The 22,177-nt window shown below is 36.7% G+C and overlaps 1 protein-coding gene across 1 annotated transcript in view; it reads left to right on the plus strand.

Annotated features, from left to right (window-relative positions):
- Positions 1–575: 575 nt before the first annotated feature.
- The window catches only part of Slc5a12 (solute carrier family 5 member 12), a 45,036-nt gene continuing 23,434 nt past the window's right edge, over positions 576–22,177 (plus strand). The window contains exons 1-8 of the mRNA XM_028882381.2: positions 576–1,220; positions 3,629–3,694; positions 6,374–6,425; positions 7,275–7,342; positions 15,834–15,988; positions 16,105–16,245; positions 19,577–19,706; positions 20,647–20,735. Coding sequence (XP_028738214.1) covers positions 882–1,220; positions 3,629–3,694; positions 6,374–6,425; positions 7,275–7,342; positions 15,834–15,988; positions 16,105–16,245; positions 19,577–19,706; positions 20,647–20,735 — 1,040 coding nt within the window. The 5' untranslated portion in view covers positions 576–881. The remainder of the gene's footprint in view (positions 1,221–3,628; positions 3,695–6,373; positions 6,426–7,274; positions 7,343–15,833; positions 15,989–16,104; positions 16,246–19,576; positions 19,707–20,646; positions 20,736–22,177) is intronic.

Genomic DNA, 22,177 nt, shown 5'->3' on the forward strand with positions numbered 1-22,177 from the left:
CTTTTGGATATAAGTATAGGAAACAAGTAAAAATGAAGGAGTGGAGGAGAAAATAAAGTGGCTACAATGTATCAGTTACTGGTAAATTCATTTTCTGAGTCTGAAAGTCAAGTGAGAAATGATTTTATGTAATTTATCTGAATACAATTATGGGATTGTATTGCAAGTGCAAAGATTTTTTAGAACAAAGGGGTCAGAAAGTTTGAGTCTCAGGTTTTATCCCAATGTTCCAGGGAAAGCTCAGGGGAAGGAAATGCTTAGTTAACAGTAACTCAGTTGTGATTGTTGAGCCACGACATGAGCAAAGGTCTCTGGATTACCAGTTCTTTGCTCTTTACCCTCCACCCAGGCAATTATAGGTATGCATGCTCCACACTCCCTTAGTCAGGAGGCAGATGCCACTGACAGTGGTGTTTGCATTTTCAGATTCCACTTCAGGAATGAAAAATGCTGAAGTAGTCAAAATTTATCACTTCCATGTTTCTTAATAATGTTTAACTTTTATTTAAAAATATCTAGGGGATAAAAAAAAAAAAGCATGCTATCTGGCTAGTCTACTCCCTCTACCCCCAGCTGTTAACTTCAGAACACATCTGAAGTCCTTCTCTGGCATGTGCTTCGGGAGAGGAGCAGACAACCTGTGACCAGAATCAGATTTATATTTCTAATTTTTCCCCCTTGGTACTAGTACCACCATCAATTATTTTCACAGTCAGCTTTTGAGAACTTTGAGGATAATTAGCATCTGGATATTTACACATGTATAGGTGAGCCTTAAACTCTTCAGAGAATCACATTCTTCCCTCTGGAAAGAGCATTTGTTGTGGGAAACATCTCCCTGAGCCCTGCTTGAAAGAGACTCCTGTGTTCACTTCTGAGCAATGGAGGTGAAGAACTTCGAAGCTTGGGATTATGTTGTATTTGCAGGCCTCTTCGTCATCTCCTCTGGAATTGGTGTCTTCTTTGCCATAAAGGAGAGAAAGAAAGCAACATCTCGGGAATTCTTGGTAGGAGGGAGACAAATGAGCTTTGGCCCTGTAGCCTTGTCTCTGACAGCCAGCTTCATGTCAGCTGTCACTGTCCTGGGGACTCCTGCTGAAGTCTACCGCTTCGGAGCATCCTTCCTCCTTTTCATCATTTCGTATGCCTTTGTGGTCCTCTGCACATCTGAACTCTTTCTTCCCGTGTTCTACAGATCTGGCATCACAAGCACCTATGAGGTAAGAGACCACCTCCTCCCTATCCAGTGCCTTGGGAGATGCCACTGACTTTCCACTTGGAGGGTTTTTCTTTTCCTTCATGGGTTGATGTTCCATGAATGCATATAATCCTGACACCAGTAATGGGGTAGTACTTTCAAGGCAATTCCATATTGTTAAAAAGATAGAATGCCTGGCTGGCTCTGCCTCCGGAGTGCTGGGATTGAAGGTGTGAGCCACCACCGCCCGGCAGATCTCTGTGAGTTCGAGGCCAGCCTGGACTAGCAAGTGAGTTCCAGGAAAGGGCAAAGCTACACAGAGAAACCCTGTCTCAAAAAACTAAAAAAAAAAAAAAAAAAAAAAAAAAAAAAAAGATAGAATGCATTATGGGTGGGAGTGTTATATTTTGTCACTTTGTAGCAGGCAATTAATAATGTTACGCTCACTGGCTATTCCCATGATTTACTGAGCATAAATGTGTAAAATATATTTTGGGAAAAAGTGAGAAATATTTATATTTATAATATTTATGTTTAGTTGGTGAAAGACAATGAAAAGATATAATGCTATTAACATTATAATTTCTCAGCTGAGAAAACTGAGATCTAGATAGGTAAGTTAGGCATGTTTTAATACTAAATAAAAATCTACTGAGAAGCTACTTTGTATATGATCTTTTTTATGGCCCATCTATCAAACAGTAGATCTCTAATGCTAATTATTACTAAATTCCAATTTTTAAGAAGCAAGTAAGAGTATTTTGGAAAAGTGAGAAATATTTCAGTAAGAAGGAATCCCAAAATAATAAAAATATGTAAATAATTGTAATGAGTGGAAAATAAGACCATGGAATTTTGGCTTTGAAACAATGTTCAATAAAACCAACATGTTCAAAACTGAATTTTTATGCCCAGTATTTAAGATTGATGATAAAGCAGTTTTTAAGAAAGAAAAAAAAACATAGAATTTCACTGTCAATGAAAACTCTGGAAGTCACAGCAGAAGACTTATAAAAAACTTATCATAAAAAAATCAGTGAGATGGACTATTATGTTTGTTTAGCCTTCCAAAGCCATTCAGGCAAATGAATACTCTAAAGGAAGTCTTAAGACATACAGAGAGCCTGCCATATCCCAAATGTTCAATGTTAATTATCCTGATGCTGAGAAATTAATTGCAGTTGGGAAATTCAATAGGCATAGTCTGAGACACAAACTCAAGAGATAATAGCTAAATTTATGATTAGCTCTAAAAATGTGCACACATGCCATTAAACAGTAATGTACTTCTGAAAATGCACATGTGGCCTGGGTTTTCCCATCCATGTGTGAGCATTTGACTGCAGAAGATATTGCTGGGTTTTCTAATTTTGTTCTAGAAATGTTTTGAACGTTCTCAACTCTATGTCCATGTTGCCTCTTAGAATATATGCTATGACTAGCCATTTATTCCATAAATACTCATAAAGCATTTACTCATCCTGTGTACATTTCAGGCTTTGAGGATATGCATTAAACTAATGATCTACCCTTATGGGGCTTCCGTTCATGCAAGTGAGACTAACAATACATACATAAAACATTTATAACCTAAGGTTGTCTGCATAGTATTTAGCTGTGGACTAAGTACTGTTCTAAGTATTTAACTGTATTAACACATTTGGTCTTTGCTGGCACAAAAATCACAGTGCTCACCTCAGGTAATCAGAGATAACTTGTTCTGCAGACAAATTTGAGTGAATGTGGCCCTGCAAACACAGTTAGGTTACCAAAGTTTCTATGTTTACTTTAAAATGATTGCATGATACGTTTACATGGAGCAAGCTGCCTTCTCCAATCCTTGTAACTTGTAACTGGTTTTGGTAAAGTGAATGAGATACAACAAAGGCAATTACACAAACTGCAAACACATAACTGAAGAGATTTAAGACTCCTTTCAAATTTACATGTTAAATTTAGATACAAACTTGTTTTAAAAGTACTATTGTGAGCCAGGATGCTTTAAAACCCTTAGTACTGTAACAGGAGCACATGAGGATTTTATGTAAGTACCTGTGAGGTTATATTGGGTTTGGCCTATGCTTTACAAGAATTGGCAGTATGGCCCAGAGGTAAACAGAATAAACTCTAATGTCAACCTGCTTGGCTTTGACAGCCACTTCTGCCATATGCTAGCGGCATGGCCGGAGGAATTTCTTAAGCACTCTGTATTGTCAATAATAACTTCTGTCTTGAAGGATTTCTACAGTGATGGAGTAGCCATGCTCCTCACCATGATGATAATGGACCTTTGAAACTGTAAGCAAGTCACAATTAAATATTTCCTTTTATAAGAGTTGCCATGGTCATGGTGTCTCTTCACACAAATAGAAACCTAAACACAACTCTTGTCTAAAACTCACTAACTGCGTGCCTTTCTCTGTTTTCTAGTACTTACAGTTACGATTCAACAAAATAGTTCGCTATGCAGCAACGGTCATCTACATTGTGCAGACGGTGAGAAGGATTGTGGCAGGACCGGGAATTGAGGGTGACAAGAAATAGCTTCAGTTCTGTTTGTTTTGAGGGGAAGTGCTCTCAATTAAAGGACAGCTTTGATACTAAAAAGTTATTATCTTTTTCTAAAGAAAGCACTTTTAAGATATGTAATTATCCTGAGATGAATCTACCCAATATAGACTCCATATGTCTGGACCAACAACTAGAAACAAATTGTAAGCTGGGCATGGTAGCCCAGGCTTTTAATCCAAGCATTGTGAGGCAGAGGCAGGTGGATCTCCCTGAGTTCATGGACACTCTGGTTTACATAGTGATGTTAATCAGGGCCTTGTCTCAAAAAACTAACGCACACACAAAAAAAACCCCATACATGTGTATATACACATGTACATACAAATCCATGTATGTATACACATGTACATGCAAATACAAATTGTATGTATATTACACACACACACACACACACACACACACACATATATATATAATAAAAACAAATTGTATCAGAAGCCACAGAGAAAAGATTTTTCTTCAAATTTATTTCATCCTTTCAACATTTTAAAGATTTAATTATGGAAAGATCTAATAAGTTATTATGTTGTTGTTTTATTTGGAGACAAGTTCTCCCAATATAACCCAGTCTGGAAATTTTCCTGCCTCTGTATCTCAAGTCCTGGGTTGTTTTATGCACTACCTCACCTGGCTTAATTTTGTAAACTGATCTGATAAACTGAATCACACCAGAAAAGCTTGCTTTTTCTCTAAGCTCCTTGCCTCTACTGCAGTAATTTCCATTAACATACCTGCTTCTTTCTTATGGATTCTTTCCCCACATGGGCTTTGGGATTCTTTAAGCTGCCCAAGCTCAACTGCACACACAAAAGCTGTTTCCTGCCACCCTCCTAGTACCCTCTGCTACAGGATAACCTCCTGCCCTCCTAAAACCCTGCCTCTGCTTGAAGGGTTTACCTAAAATAGGAGGTGAATAATCCTTTCCCTTCCAGCTACTAGCTATATTTAATTAAATGGTGAGTGTACTACATAAGGTTCCTATCCCAATCAGTCTTACTTTTTTTTAAGATTCCAATTTAAATACATTTCTCCCTTTCCTTATTTCCCTCCTAAACCTCCCATATACCCAACTCCCATTCTTCTTCTAATTCATTGCCTATTTTTTCACTAATTGTTATTGCATGCATATATGCACATGTATATACAAATTTATTCCTAAATATACCTTTTAAGTCCATACACATATGATACTCCTTGTATGTCTGCTTTCAGGGCTGACCATTTGACACTGTACAACCAACTTGTAAAAAGCAATACTTCTTTTTTTTGGGGGGTGGGGCAGCACTTGCATTTCCGTGCTTGTTTTTTATTTATTTATTTACATTTTATTTTACAATACAATTCATTTCTACCTATCAGCCACGGATTCCCTTGTTCTCCCCCTCCCACCCCCTCCCCTTCCCCCCAACCCACCCCCATTCCCATCTCCTCCAGGGCAAAGCCTCTCCTGAGGACTGAGATCAACCTGGTAGACTCAGTCCAGGCAGGTACAGTCTCCTTCTCCCAGGCCGAGCCTAGCGACCCTGCATAAGCCCCAGGTTTCAAACAGCCAACTCATGCAATGAGCACAGGACCTGGTTCCACTGCCTGGATGCCTCCCAAACGTTTTAAGCCAGTCAACTGCCTCACCCATCAGAGGGCCTGATCCAGTTGGGGGCCCCTCAGCTGTTGGTTCATAGTTCATGTCTTAAACAGCCCATATTTGCATTTTAAAACCATGGCATTCACATGGGATTCATATTCACATAGTTCTAAATTATGAAATTCGGTTTAAAATAAAATGGAAGTTAACTAATTTCCACCAGTGAATCAATTGCAATTATGTAAATTAGAGCAAGCTCTGATAGTGGCGGCCACCTTTGATGTCAATCTTCCTTGCACAGTTCCTTCTCAGAGACTTTCCCATCTCTATTCTCAGGGTTTGTTTGTTTGCTTTTTGTTTTTTTGTTGTTGTTGGTTTTTTTTTTGGTAGCAAATTGCTGTTGATTTTTATTTATTCTTTTTATGTGTTTATATGTGTCCTGTGCATATGTGTATGTGTGCTCATTTGCATATGCACAGGTGCACAGGTGCACAGAGGTGTGTGTGTGTGTAGGTAGAAAAAACAGATGTCAGATATCTTCCTGGATTGCTTTTTCATATTCTTTAAGACAGGGTCTCTTAATCATTCCCAGACTCACAAACACAACCATCCTTCTAACCAATCTGCTCCACGGCTCCCTCTACCTTCTGAAGCTGGAATTACAAGGAACCTGCCATGCCTAGCCAGCGTTTGTGTAGATTTTGCAGACCCAAACCCAGTCCTCTTGCTTGAGGAAGCCATCCCTCCCGCCCATCAAAGCTTCCGGAGTTGCTGTTTATCCTTCAGAAAATACCAAGTACAAAATTAGTAAGAATCTTTACAATTCACCTATCTTTCTTCATCTTATAGGTGAATTCCCCCTATAAATAGAGAGTAAGCCACTTTAAAATAGGACTGTGTGAAAATGAAATGTTTGGTGAAGTGCTGCAGGAAGTAACTTATTCAGAATAAGGTCAATAAAAAACTTTCTAGGTCGGCTTCCCTCTCATGCTGCTTTCTCTCTGTTCCTGTGTCTACATCAGATTCTCTACACAGGAGTCGTGGTCTACGCCCCTGCTCTGGCTCTCAATCAAGGTGAGTTATTGGCATATCTCACCTCAAGATTCCTGAATTCTCAGCTTTGAATATATATATATTTGATACCTCATGGGAGAGATATCCTGGTAGTTAGTAGGCTCTGAATGTCACTACATGTGTGAAGCTCTAAAAATGTACTGAATACTGAAAATAATATAAACTATACCTAATGGATTTTGCTTTACAGAGCTGCTTGATTGTGAACAGACAGTTCAATTGCATGTTGTTTGTTTGGGTGTTTCGTTTGTTTTTCAATATTTGAAATGATGGCAGATTTGGTATTGTATATTCATAAGTACTAAGTAAGGTCATCAGTGTTGAAGACCACTTCATAGAGTAGAAAATCAGAGCACAATAGTAAAAGATGCTTATAGTTACATTGAGATGTATAGCTGATCCTTTCAAAATAATAGATTCCTGGAAAGAAAAATAACAAAAATGGGATTTAGCTTTCTCAGTGACATCTCTCATATTGAAAGAACTTGGTAGTCAAATTAATTGAGCTGTGTTGTTACATTGGGAAGTACTAGTTTCTCAAAAACTTAGCTTCAAGACTATTTCTTATATTGCCTAGAAGTATATCAAATATATACTTGATATTAAAAATTAGCAGCAAGCTCAAAATTCATGCTCTTCCTCCATGCGATGTTTACCTATCACTTTACAAATAGATGACAGAAATAAAATCTTCAAAATCAGCACAGGTGGCTTCAGATTGCTCCGTAGACATAGTTAAGAAGCAACACCAAAGCTTGACCTAGGATTGAAGATACAGAAGCAGAGGAGGTCAAACTTGTTTTACTTTTCACAGAGAAGTTTGCTTTAATGTTTTTTCTTCTTTTGTAGTGACTGGGTTTGATCTCTGGGGCTCTGTGTTTGCAACAGGAATCGTTTGCACATTCTACTGTAGTTTGGTATGTATAGGGCCATGAAAAAAATATTATGAACTACTTCCTAATATGGGATAAGGGTAAATCTCCAACAAGAGGGCATGTAATTATGGAGGGACTAGCTATTCCAAAACGAAATGAAGGCATATTGCCTTTTTCTGATATAATTTCTTGAGGAAGGCACTATTTTTTCTTTAAAAGTCTTGGCAGTGATCATTATAAAGAGTATTTGGGCTCTGAGATTATTCAGAAGAATAAAGCTCTATTCTTTTGGGGTCCCTGTGGTAGCAGCTGAGCATGCAACTATTTCACTAGGTTTGGGTCATTGCAGAGATCTGAAGTGGCTTGAGTTTTGTAACTCACTTTGATTCATGCAATTTAAAAAAGTGTAAAGCCTGTCTGCAGAAAGAATCAAATTTAGGACTATAAAGTAGCCCAGTTAAAATCCTAAAATAATCAAGCTTTCTCAGAAGAATAAAAGAGTTGACATCAAGTAAACCATGTCTAATGAGAAATAGTTTAGTGAAAGAAATATATTCTCGATCAGAGGGTAAGTGACCCTTTGTAACTTCCAAAAATCCATAACATTTATATTTTTCTGGATATTCTAAGAAAAATGACAAAGTACATGCATGTGAATGATCAAGGACCATTGGCATTTAATAATCTGAGGAATCTGTGGTTATTTTGTCTCTTGTTTATATAAGATAATGTATAATATTTTGATTGTATGAATTCTCAGTTTTCAACCAAGCTGTGTGGTATTATTAGAATGTTTATATAGTTCTGACAATAAATTTAGATCAATAAATATTTAATATGTACTTATTTTGTACCTATTTCATACAATTGAAATCTTTTATTCTTCTGAATCATCATATAATTTTCTGGTTATACTTTACTACTTATTACCAGGTAGGTACATTGTCTATTTGCACAGCAAAGAAGAATAAGACAATTGACATATTATAGCTGGCTATCCATGTATTTGACATTATGCTCATATCACATACCCTTTGCGACATATATCACCATAATATACAATTCAAGATGCTTTTATCTCTCTTTTACATATTGTGGACCCCACCATTTCTCAATACTGAAACATTTATCTTTATCTCTCTCTCTCTCTTTGTTCTCACAACTATAATTCTTATACATTTCCTCATACTTTGCTTAAGAAGAGGCTATTCCTCTGTCCACCCTGATCATGTATGACAGGTTTGTTGCTCTATTAGAAAGGAAACTAGATTCTAGACATAATTTTTAGATTTGTGGCTGAGATTTCATAGAATATCAGAGCCCCCCAAAACATCTTTCAACACTCCCACCACATAGAAATAACAAAACAGTACAATATAGAAAAAAACTTAAATGTTTGATCATCAGGAAGGTGTGAACAGTACTGGGCAAGATGGACCAGACTCTCTGTAGGGCAAGCTCATAGGTGTGTCCTTTTTTGGATTAGTGAGCTTTAGGCTCCTATGGATACCAGCTGAGTTTGGGACTTTCTAATTAAGCTTAGATATTTTGATGGATCTGATGTGATTCAACTTTAGTAACTCACTTTGATTCATGCTTTGTAAAAAAGTACAAAACATTTCTGGAGAATGAATCTAGCTTAGGACGCTAAAATAACCCAATACTAAATAAATACTAAAATATTATATCATCAGAAATAGAATGTAACAATGCACCACAAGTGAAGAACAGTGAAACCTGAAACAAGAGCTATTTCTTTCAGGAATACTATATATTAAATTGCAAGATGTTGAATAAAGAGACATGCATAAACTAGTTCGATAATGTATATCATGAATAGTCATGTTACAACTATTTTAATAAATGGGACACATTTGAAGAGATGAGTGTCATCTTGGAAGATACAGTTTAAAAAATAACAGCATGTTTCAGAAAGATGATGAAATTAAAAAAAGAAACAAAAGATATTGATGACAAAATGAAATTCAATTTATGTTCAATTGGAGGCTAAGGGGAGACTTGGTATATTTACCAAGAATGGAGAAAAGACAATATTTACAAATACTATGTCTTGAAGTACATTAGAATTGACAAAAGTAGGAATCTATGTTTGGCAAGTACCATCTTTAGAGATAAAGAAAAGTCCATCTTTAGGCATGTCAGTGATAACACTGACCAGTATACATATGGAAGACATAAAAAAGAGCCTATGCATGAACTCTTCTGGCAGATTTCCTGGCAATTTTTACTATTTATTATAGAAGCTGGAAATAGTGAAATAGTATGTTCACCAATTGAGGGCAAACAACTCTCAAATTACAGTTAGGTTTCCAACAAAGCTATCTTTGAGGAACTGAATATCAGTTAATCTGAGTACTTATGACTAACAAATCATTTCCTTGGATTCATCTAAAGGAAATACTGTGGAAAAGCTGACTGGCTTAAGTAGTGTTGCTGTTGATGATAAGAAAGAAAATACAAACTAATCCAAAAGTTCAAAATGCCACCAAAATCTGGTACTTATTGTGAGTGGGAAGGATGCTCAAAATGCTTTAGACTTTTCTGCATTTTAGATTTTGTATTGGGATTACTAGCAACTCCATGATAAAATCTATACAAATATTCCAACATCAGTAAGACTCTGAAATGTGAAACACATCTTTACTAAGCATTCCATACAAAAAATTCACAAGTTTTAGCATTTGGTAATTGTTGTTTTAGTATGATTTATATGTAAATTTGTCTATTTGTTATATTTTGTCATCACTTATTTTCTTGTTCTATTGCTTAGATACATTGAAGATGCTTTATTTAGATACCACTTTTTCATTTTAGCTGTTTTATTAAATAGATCCTTTTGAAAATTTCCCTTGTATTCATAAAAGTCAAATTTTAAGCAATTTGATAATGCCCCAAATTCAAGATTTTTTAAAGCTTTAAATATGATAGATATCTTCCTAATTCACATGTTATTCTTTCATAATTTGGAAGGGGTCATTTTTCTTAAACCTAAACTCTACATTACAATTATTATTTATAAGTTTTTACTTTACAAATAATAATATAGAAAATCTAATAATATTACATACAAATCAGAGAACAAAGTTTCATGTTTTAACCAGCTCGGCACCTCCAATCTTTCTTGCACAACCTGTATGCCTAAAACTATCATTTATTCATGTTGACTGACCAAATTCTTGCTTTTGACTGTTCATGGGTCAACAAGCTTGTTAGTGTGGAATTGAAATGATGTCATTAGATATAGCTGAGTCCTCATCACACATCTGGTGAATCTCTTCCCTAGCTAGCCAGGAAAGAGGTGACAATTCTCACCAAAAAGACAATTTATTTGTCCAACAGTTGTTGTGGAATATTATTTTAACTATGTAAATATGTGTTACATTTTATGTTGAAGAATATTACTTTAATTACATTAAGGAATGTTATATTTGTTTATGCTGTATTTGTTTAATGATGTAAACGTGTTTCTTTGCCTGCCCAAGGCACCTTATTAGTCTAATAAAAAGCTGAACAGATAATAGTGAGGCAGTAGAGGGATAGCTGGGGCTGGTAGACAGAATAAATAGAAGAAGGCATCTCATCTCAAGAGAAGGATGAGAGAAAGAGAACAAGGGAGAAAGAGGGAGATACCCAGGGATAGCCAGCCGGGCAGCCACCAGCCAGGCAGCCGCCAGCCGGCCAAACATGGAGTAGGACAGACAGAATGAAAGAGAGGTTAAAAGTCCCAAGACAAAATGTAAAGGAAAAGAAACAGGTTAAATTAAGTTATAACAGCTAGAAGGAAAAGCCTAAACTAAGGCTGAGCATTCACAATTGATAGTAAATCTCCATGTCATGATTTGAGAGCTGGTTCACGGTCCAAGAAAGCCTGCCACATTTGGCATTCTAACAGGGGGCCTGAGTTTGCACATAGGGCCCGAGAAGCTCGGGGGAAAAAAAGAAAAAGAAAGAAATGGATAGGGCACCTTTAAAAGGCTCTGCTGTACACTGAACACTCAAGTAGGTGGAATGCTAAGTAGAAATAGCAAGCTAAGTAGAAATGCCTGCCAACCTGAAGGCACCAGCTTCCTAGAGCTGGAGTGGTTAAATGCAGCCTCAGGTTAAACACTCACGGACCTAAGCAGGACAGAGTCAGCTGCCAGTGCAAATCTACTGAGCAGTTTAATGTTTGGCTCATGAGGTCAGAAAAGGCTAGAGACACTCAGTAAAGACAGGTCCAGATGGAAAAAATCCTCTAAATAGGTTACAGTGTGTTTGAAAACATGCATAGGGTTAAGAAAGAAAGGAAAATAGGTATAGACAGTCATAGAAAGAAGTAAATAGTTTATAAGTAAAGTCTTTAAAGAGAGAGTAAAGTTATATTAAAGAATAAGACACAAAAAGATGGGAAATAAACAGCAAATCTGGATCTTGTATGGTATTGTGTTGACTTTGAATTTTTTGAATGCTGATGGACAAATGATAGCTGCTGAGAGACACTGGATTGTGAAAGGAGGTGCTGAATCAAACCAGCCTAGGTGCTTTAGGGATGCTTTAACTTTATAATGGAATTCAGAAAATGCATTGTGTTGGAGAAGAGGTTATACTTTTGTTTCCATAGGAAATGAAAAGATGTGGATTCTTTCAAGGTTAATAGAGAACAGGCTTGATGCAGAGAACTGAAAATCTTGGCTACAGACATAAAAAAAATAAACCAAGAAAGACTACCTGACAGGTGACATGTATATATTGATCCCTCTGCATGGGAACAGTTTCAAGACTGGACAACAAATATTACAACTCATTTTCCTAGGACTTGACCGTTATATCAATTTTCTCAGGGTCCTCTACAGATGCCATTGCCTTCAGACAATGGGAAGCAGTCTAGAAAACAAAATACCCACATTTCCAAGAGGTGGAGTGGATGGTTTTGGGTCATTTGGTGGGTTATGGTTATTTGTAATCATTTAGGTGGATAAAGGATAAAAAGACAACTATTAACCTCATATATGTTACATTGGTGTAGATTTTGGTATATTGATATAAAGTTTTAAATTATTTTTGTTATACTGCATGTGTGTTTCTATTCATGTTTGGGTCATTGTGCTTATGCAGCTCATTTAAAAATATAATGTATAATTAAGAAATGCAAGTTAGTAGCTAGTCATCTATACGAAATATGGCATTTAAGATATTTAATAACCTAAGACTTCTAATGACAATGAGACATGTCTACTCCTGGCAACACCAATCTACTTCATAAAAATATGATGGGCATCAAAGAACCTCCATATGGAGTTTGCTTTCATTGGGGGCAAAGCTAGCCATTTGGGCAAGAAACTGCCCTTGCCTTGACTGCTGACAGTATGCTGTACAAACTGGGCAAGCAGGACACAAAGGAAAAAAAATCTATTAAATTAAAAAAAAAAAGCGGGATATTCCTTCAAAATTCTGGCTTCATAGAAAAGTCTGACAGATTGTCTAGACCTATAGGCTGAAGATGGATGCTTCAATATTGCAGATGAATCTTGGGTGACTGTCCAGGCAGTTAGATGTCTCTGTCATTTCTATAGTTTTGGAAGTGGCTTGCATTGTACTTCCTGTTTACTCAGATAGTATATCCTTCTGGAGTCTTTGATGGCATTGAAAACTAAATAGTTATAGTTACAGTGTTCCTTAGTTATGATAGAAGGTAAATTGGGTACAGAACTTTGGACTCACCAAGACAGGATAAATAATGGAGTATTTTCTTCGAATTTGCCAAATGCAGATGAACTGGATATTGTGAATATAATTTTTGCTTGATAATTGTTCTAATTGTATATAGTCTTACTATGTCAAAATCAAAACCTTTCTTTTTATTTAGATAATAGTGGGAAATATTGTGGGATATTACTTTAACTACATCAAGGTGTTTCAGATTTGTTTATGTTGTGGAATATTACTTCAATTATATAAAAGTGTGTTACATTTGTTTATGCTGCATTTGTTAATGGTGTAAAATATGTTGCTTTGCTGGCCTAAGGCACTTTATTGGTTGAATAAAAAGCTGAACTACCAATAGCAGAATAAGTAGTCAGAGGAATCTAGGCTTGAGAGAAGAGAGAATGAGAGAGAGAGAGAGAGTGATTGAGAAAGAGAAGTAGACATCTAGGGCTAGCCAGCCAGCCAGCTGCCGATCAGTCAAACATGAAGTAGGACATACAGAATGAAAGAAAGATAAAAAGCCCTGAGGCAAAATGTTGATGAAGAGAAACAGGATAAATTAAGTTATAAGAGATAGTGGGACAAGCCTAAACTAAGGCTGAGCATTCATAATTGATAATAAGCCTCTGTATCTTGATTTGGGAGCTGGCTCATGGTCCAAGAAAGTCTGCTACAAACAGTGACTTTCATATTGTACTTTTTTACTTTTGGATCTTGCACCACACTTGGGAAATAGTCAATGGAAGAAATTTTTAAAAGTGATTCCTGCTATGCAGGTCATTTGCAATATAGTGGGCTGAACATCAGATCTCATATAACAGAGACTAATTAAATATAGTGAGATGGGGAAGGAGGGAGAGAGAGAGAGAAAGAGAAAGAGAGAGAGAGAGAGAGAGAGAGAGAGAGAGAGAGAGAGAGAGAGAGAGAGAGAGAGAGATAAGACTTCATAGTTATTACAATCAGGTAAGACCTCACAGTGACTATATTTCACTTTAGAAGGACATTTGACAGTCTGTACACTTGAATGACCCACTGATGTTCATGTATGTGAGGATCTTATACAGCTAATGATAAGTACTCTGAAAATGGAGGCACTTGATATTTGGTCTTCATAGTACTGAAAAATGGAGGTTTGAATCAGAAAGATTTAACATCTTTGTTTGTTTTTGTTTTTTGATTTTTGAGACAGGATCTCACTATTTGCTCTGGCTGTCCTGAAACTCTTTCTGTAGACCAGGCTGGCCTCAAACTCACAGAGGTCTGCCTGGATCTGTCTCCCAAGTTCTTGTGCCAACATGCCTGGTAGTTTTAACAACTTTAAAGAAAATCAAGTTAGTGTTGTATAGGCGATGTGTATGTGGGCTGGGGGAGGGAGATTTATCGTTCTTCAAAACTTGATTTGAGAAATCATATGTAAACACAATGCTTTTAGTATGTGACTTAAATGTTTATTTAAAATTATATTTTCATTTTAATTACTAAATAAATGATGGGTTACTCCAGTGTCTTCTTTCTTGTTAAGCTAAAGATAAATATGTCAACTTTTCATAGAAGTTACTGACACTCTGGAGGAGTAACAGGATGATATCTTTTCAGTGTTAAAAATATCATCTTCTCTCATGTTACTGGAACTTATCCACTTGCAAAACACTTCTTATATGCTACTTCATCTTTCCCTAATTGCCTTTGTCACGCTCACTATGGTCCTAGGGGACTCAAGTCATGGGATGCTACAGCAGGCTCTCACTTTCCTCCTTCCCTTCTGTGCATGTTATCAGCAAGAATTCTACATTAGAATCATGTGAAACTTTGAAAAATCAGGAATAAAAGGACCCAACCCCAGCCTCAGTTTATTCAAGATCCTTGGGGAGGAAAATGGGCACTGTTCTCTCCCTGCCCTCTCCACTAAAAGGGAGGCAGGTTTAGTATAGTCACTGTTTTAACCTCTTGCCAATAACTATACTAAACTGAACTATTAGATTAATCTTTCTGAAATGCTGGTGTATTTGCCTGGTTGTCTAATCACCATGTTGCTCTTAAAACGTCTTCCTCTACACATATGTAGAAACTGTTATTTATTTCTTCTTAATTGTTCTCTCTCTGTGTGTCTCTCTGTCTCTCCCTCTAATTTTCTAAAACATGCTATCACTAGTTACATAAAAAGTCTAAAGTTGTCCAACTGGGCCTGTGTGATTATTCAATTCTTTCACTGTCTCCTCACCTGTATTTAATGAATCATGCAGTATGAGAATCTTATCTCTTGAATATCTCTCAAAGCCATGGAGTTCTTTACATCTCTGCCCTGCTTCATGATCATCTTGGACATGGGAAATGAGAATAAACTGGGAACTTTCTGTTCTATCTCCAGACTTGCCATTCACAGTAGCTGACCAATGGTTACTGTGAAACACATGTCATCATACTCTCTTTGTTCTTAGGAAATCATTTTGGCAGTCTTATCTAAATCTATCTGCTCTGACTTCCAGAAAATTCATCAACCTACCTTTTGGTCTATCCACACCTTCCATCTGTATCTCCCAGGCTTCTCTCGTTTCCTCAGAGACACTTTCTTTTCCTTCATACTCTCCAGACATATTCTTATTTAATTTCCAGTTCTCCCATTAAACTTACGAATACATGGAATTCCAGAGGTGACCTAACTCCTTCACTTACCATTTTGTCATCATATGTTAACTCAGAACTTGTCACTTAAAAGATGTTCAGTAACACTCAGGATGAGCTTTGCATGATTTAGTAACAGGGAGACTGGAGTTGGAGGGGTTACAGACCTCATTTTCAATAACTCATACCATTCTCCCCATTTTAGGGAGGTTTAAAAGCAGTGGTGTGGACAGATGCATTTCAGATGGTTGTCATGATTGTGGGCTTCTTAACAGTTCTCATTCAAGGATCAAATCATGCTGGTGGGTTCCACAATGTATTAGAGCAAGCAAGAAATGGATCCCGGATGAATGTAGTTGAGTATGTGCAATGCTATTTTGTCACCCTTTATAAAATTTTATTATGTGATTTTATAAAAGGATAACATCCAGACACCAAAGAAATGTCTCTGTTACTCCCTCCTTCCTGTGTCACAGCTTTGATGTAGATCCCCTCAGACGGCACACATTTTGGACAATTACAGTAGGAGGAACTTTTACTTGGCTTGGAATCTATGGAGTGAACCAATCAACCATCCAGAGATGCATCTCTTGCAAAACAGAAAAGCATGCTAAGCTGTAAGTTATTAAGAACAGTTCCTATGTTATCGTTTATCTTGGTGAGTCATTGTGTGAGTATGCATGTTTGTAAAAGAGATAGATAAGCAGAAGAGATTTATTTAACCCGTTCAAAGTCTTTGTGTACATTTTTATGTGTGTTTAAGTGAATATGTATGTATGCATGTGAGTGTGGCGTATGCAAAAGTATGTGTTGGGGAATAGTAAGTGCATGCATGTGGAAGCTAGAGGAGGATGTTGGATGCCTTGATTCATCACTCTCTATCTCAGTTTAATTAATTAACTAATCAATCAATCAATCAATCAGAGACTGTGTTTCTCTATATAGCCCTAGTTGTCCTAAAGCTCACTATGTAGACCAGGTTGGTTTTGAACTCACAGAGATCTGCCAGCTTCTGCCTCCTAAGTGTTAGGTGAAAGGTGTATGCCATCAGGCCCCTCCAGGTCTTATTGCTTTGAGACATGATCTTTCCTTGTAGCTGGAGCTAGCTTGGTGGTCTAGTGATCCTCCAGTCTCTGCCTTTCACAGCTTTGGGTTACATGCACAGCCATGCCTAGCTTTTTACATGAGTGCTAGAATCCAAACAGAGGTCTGCATGCTTGTGAAGCAAGTACTCTCACACATTTTTCCAGCCCTTTCAACAACTGTTTTCAGTCAAACATGACTATTTACATCTCAGCATATCCTGCTTGGGTTTTTGCTCAATTAATGTCTGTTTTCATTTACTGAGAAATAAATAGATTAGATTAGGTGCATTGAGTAGGGATGAGGTGCAAATCACATGTTTCTTGCTTATAGTCTCCATACAGAGATGGCCCTGATCATTTTTTATTCACTGTGTGCTGTCTTCAGTTGTTTATTTTTTTATGTGTTAGGAGGTAAATTCAGATACCTTTTTGACATTTTAAAGCACTTTTTTGAATAAATTGCAACTGATAAGTCAGTCAGCCTCTACTCAAATACTGTTTGTCTGTGGCACCACTGAAGGATTACAGGGATGGCACTTTCACAGTATGAACACAGATGTGAAGCAAAGAATACATGCTGTTGATTACAGCTACATAACCACCTTATTTTCTCATCCTTGTGAGAAGCCCTAGTCCTTTGAGTTGTTTGGAGTCTTTTTATAGGTTTGCCCTAAGCTTCAATTTTTCTAAATGTAGACACTTGGAAAAAATGGAACAAAGCAAGCTTCACTTACATTTGCAACTTAAAATCAAATCAGAGTTCAGTTCTTTCTACATCTATCTCTCTGCTTCAGGGTTCTTCAGGTCTGGTCTCCATTTTAATTGATTTTAACAGATGTTGCTAGCCTTAACATTTCTAGAGAGAGATTTAAGAGCTATAAAATGTAAGGTAATGTGTCTGAATGTATCTGTGGCTGCTCCAGCTTTCAAAAGAAGAACTTATTGTAGGATATGAGAATAGGCACAGTTGGACAGTCTGCGATTCCACTAAAAGTTACAGAACAGCCCACTTTCTAGAGAAACCTAAGGCATTTCTCTATTATTTTATAAAACTAGCAAAAAAAAATCCCAAATTTCACACAAAATGGAATTACAGCCCCAGGGGTCCTTCTCATAATTCTCTGCCCCAGTCCAGTCACTGTGACTATTTCTTCACACAATTTAAAAATACTTAAATGTACAATTTCTTATTTTCCCTGAATGAGACAGGATTGTCTTGAAATAATTCAACCTCTTTATAAGTTGAATTCCAGAGTGGGAACTATCATGTCACTGCACACACACACACACACACACACACACACACACACACACAATTGCACGAGCACACACACACACATACATATACATATATAATGCAAAATGAAGAGAACAGATTCATCATCTATCATTCTATCAAGCCACTTGTGATACATGAAAATCCCATTACAGTAAATGGTATTAAGTAAGTCTTCCACACAGATGGCCATCACTTTATCAAATAGATAAACAATTGAAAATGCATGTTATTTTGATCTTAAAATCCATTTAAAATTCAAGTAAAAATCTTCTTTTAGATAAACTAGAGTCAACTATCTACAAAGAAAAGAATCTTTTGGTAAAATAAATAATACCCTTCTTCTTTCCTTTTAATATACTTATTTAGTTTTGAAATCAGGTCACTGTTTATTCCAGAACAGCCTTAGACTTCTGGGGACAAGAATTCATTCTCCTCAGACTCCTGAATTGTTAAAATAATAGGTATTTGCCATGTGCCAGTTATTACTTTCTCTTGTGATATGTTGAATTTCTGGTTTCTAAAAATTTAGTAAATGAAAGTTGGTAACTATATCTTTCTCATCATTTTTAAAACACCAAGAGTAACACATAGTGCTTGTTACATGCTTGTCATTTATTAAACAATATAAACAAAATATAATGCTTAAGGAGGGCCATTCTCTTGTGTATATGCAGGAGCACATAGACACTCATATTGGAAGAATGTGTGCATGTGAGCATGTGTACACACATACATTTATGCATATGCTTTTTCATTTGTCTCAAAGCATCACTTCATGCTGCCATGAAAGAAATGTGTGTTCTTACATTTGAATGTGGAATCATCTTCAAACTGTGACTAGATTTTTTTTTTTAAAAAAAAAATGGCTAGTCTAAATCTCACCACAATGAAATTTTATTTTATCAGCACAATGTAAGGATGCCTACTTTCAAGTCTTCTTTCAGATTAGGAATATGACTAAAATCTTGACATTAAAATGCCTGTATGAAAGCAAAGTAACATATAGGACCTTGAAAGAGGACCCAACTGTAATTGTGCTTGTTTACTGGAGAATAGAATTAACTTCTTCAAATAATGTGTAAGATGATCTTAACTTTTATTCTTCCTATTATCTTTAAAACACTTGACTTTAATTTTCATCTGCTCTCATCTCCAAAGCAACTGTAACCAATACTATTGTCTATTTTTTATGTTATCTTATTATTATCTTCCTGGAAGAAGTTATTAAAATGTAAGTTGGCTTTTTTTTTAGAGTTTCATTAATTTAGTGGGACTAGAGAATCACTTAAACTTATGTAATAGGAATGATCAGCATGTAAATTTTTATACAAGAAAATAGGTCATGTACCACACATATTACAATTTTGGCAAAAAAAAAAACTTTTCAAAGGAAAATCCATTTAAATCTTAGCTTATCCAAATTTGTAATTATTCAAAAAAGTGTAATGACTCCTTTAATGTGATATTATACAGTGTAATGCTTCCAAAAGCTAGAGAGTGAGTCCTCCTCCGGTCTTTAGTCATGAACTTCCCCTGCTACAGTGTGGCAGACAGCTTACTGACCAGCCTTTGTCCCTCTTCCAGTGCCTTGTACTTCAACTTGTTGGGTCTCTGGATGATTGTGGTGTGCGCTGTCTTCTCTGGTTTGATCATGTACTCGAACTTCAAAGACTGTGACCCTTGGACTTCTGGAATTATTTCAGCACCAGACCAGGTATGCACTTTCTTGGTTTTGCAGCAGAATGTCTGGATTATGCTGAGTAGAAGTGGCACAGTCTTTATTTTGCCTGGACCTTCACTCACTTGCCAAGCACAAGCCTCTGGTTTCTTACCTGAACTCCTGGGTGACATTACACAGTGCATCTAATATGTAGAAGTGGGTCTGCAGGAAAAGGACACTTCCCTTTGTTCATGAAGACAAAGTCTGAAGACAGGCCAACTCTAACTAGAAAGTCAGCTTGAACCCATGGCTTTGGCTGTTGATAATACTTGATATTCCTTTTCTAAGTAGTCTGGGCTGATTAATGTTTCTTTAATTGAAAATTGAACAAAAATGAGCACAGTATTATGTACTTGGAATTAGAGCCAGAAGGATCAGGAGTGTAAGGCTAGCCTTGGTTACATAGTGATTTTGAGAGGATATCATGGTCTGTATGAGATCATGTTTCAAAAACACAAAAATTAAACAAAGTAACATTAAATAAATAAAATTGAACAAATAATTCTTATTCTCACAATGCCTGTTATCAAATATTCCCAGCATAACACAAATATATCATGAAAGCATAGAATAGTAGATGTGGTTTGGAAAACTCCAAGACAGGATGCTCATGGGAAGCATTCACTCCCGCTTTCTCTACATATGAATTCAGTTATGACACATTGTCATGTCTAGTCTCTTTTCTCACAAGCTGGGTATACCTAGATCCCCTGAAAGGCATATATATGTTAAGGATTGGATTTTAGAACTTAATTATAAATTTAGTGAAAACAGGTAAGTAAAATCCACACATTGAAGATACTGGGAAGTAAGTTTCTCATCTCCTTTTGTGGGAATCGATATTCCAACATTTCAGACATTGCTGTGATAACTATTAATAGACCCCTTCTCTCCCCTCTCCCCTCCCTCTTTATCTCTGCTTCTTTTCTTTTAGTTGATGCCATATTTTGTCATGGAGATTTTTGCCACTATGCCAGGACTGCCGGGACTTTTTGTGGCTTGTGCCTTTAGTGGAACTCTGAGGTTAGTATGTCGACAAGCTGAAGATGGTAATGATGGTGGTGGTAGTGATGATGATGAACTGACTGAAGATGATAATGATGGTGATGGTAGTAGTGATGACGAACCAACGGGAATGATGAAAGTCATGGTCAGCTGTCTACTGAACTCTTACTGAGTGCCAATTTGGCCTACTGCGATGCAGTATTTCTCATTGATCATAGGTACCACACAACATGTGAAGAAGAATCTTCACTCACATTCTCACCAGTTTGCAGATAAGGAAACAGACTTAATAAGGATGAGGGATACAGCTAACTTTTTTTTTTTTTTGGTTTTTCAAGACAGGGTTTCTCTGTGTAGCTTTGCGCCTTTCCTGGAACTCACTTGGTAGCCCAGGCTGGCCTCGAACTCACAGAGATCCGCCTGCCTCTGCCTCCCGAGTGCTGGGATTAAAGGCGTGCGCCACCACCACCTGGCTACAACTGACTTATAGTAAGTAAACTGTGGAGGCCTAAGGCAGGTGTATTTTTAACTACTACTTTAAAACTTACTGGTTATTGTTTCAACTTTGTCTATATTCATTCCATCATAAAAGACCCAAGAGTTTTCATTGTTTCAGCATTGATCAAAAGCCTAAAGTCTCCCCTTTACAGTCAAGGCAAACTCAGTAGTGAATACATGAAAAAAAAGATCAAAAAGAAAATCCTAAACTTTCAAATTCTGGTAGCACACACAAAAGGGGGTGACTGGCCAGAGCCGAGATTAAGATCCAAAACTGCAGGCATTAAATCTAATGTTCCATGTCTTCTATCAGGGGAGCATTAGAGTGGAAGATGGGCTCCTAAGAGTTTGAGAAGTCCTGACTCTGTGTCCTTGCTGTTGCAACTCACATGGCCAATGCCTCAAGCTGGCTTTTCCAGCTGCTCATAGCTTATTCCAATGACCAGTGCATGGTGCTGTCTTTTCTGTCTTCCTTGAGTCTCCATTGCAGCTTCAACTCAACTGCTATGACTCTATTACATTGTCCTATAAAGCGTTATTTCCAGCAACATAACCCTGCATCATGCTGCCTCATCGCCAAGCAATCCTTGAGATATTGAAGTTAAAAATCACATTTGATATTATCTTTTTTTGGTTCATAATATGTTCAGTAAGGGAATCTATTCTATGATTAGGAATAACATAGTATATTTATTATGTTATAAACTATTTAAATTATTGAATCATCTATCCTATATATGTGATATAAAAATTAAGTAGAGCATGTGATATGTTTCCCTTTAAAATGATCAGCCATTTGTCTTATTTTCTAGTAAATAAGCCATCTTTCCACCAATGACTTGAAAGATTACTTTTATTTAATCTTAATTCTTCTATATATTTGAAATATCTTATAAACTCTTTTTTGTGTTTCTCTCATGGTCTACAGCTGTTATGATGTCAGTGCTTTTCATGACTGTAAC

The sequence above is a fragment of the Peromyscus leucopus genome, chromosome 4 (assembly GCF_004664715.2).
Source record: "Peromyscus leucopus breed LL Stock chromosome 4, UCI_PerLeu_2.1, whole genome shotgun sequence".
Taxonomy (NCBI): Eukaryota; Metazoa; Chordata; class Mammalia; order Rodentia; family Cricetidae; genus Peromyscus; species Peromyscus leucopus.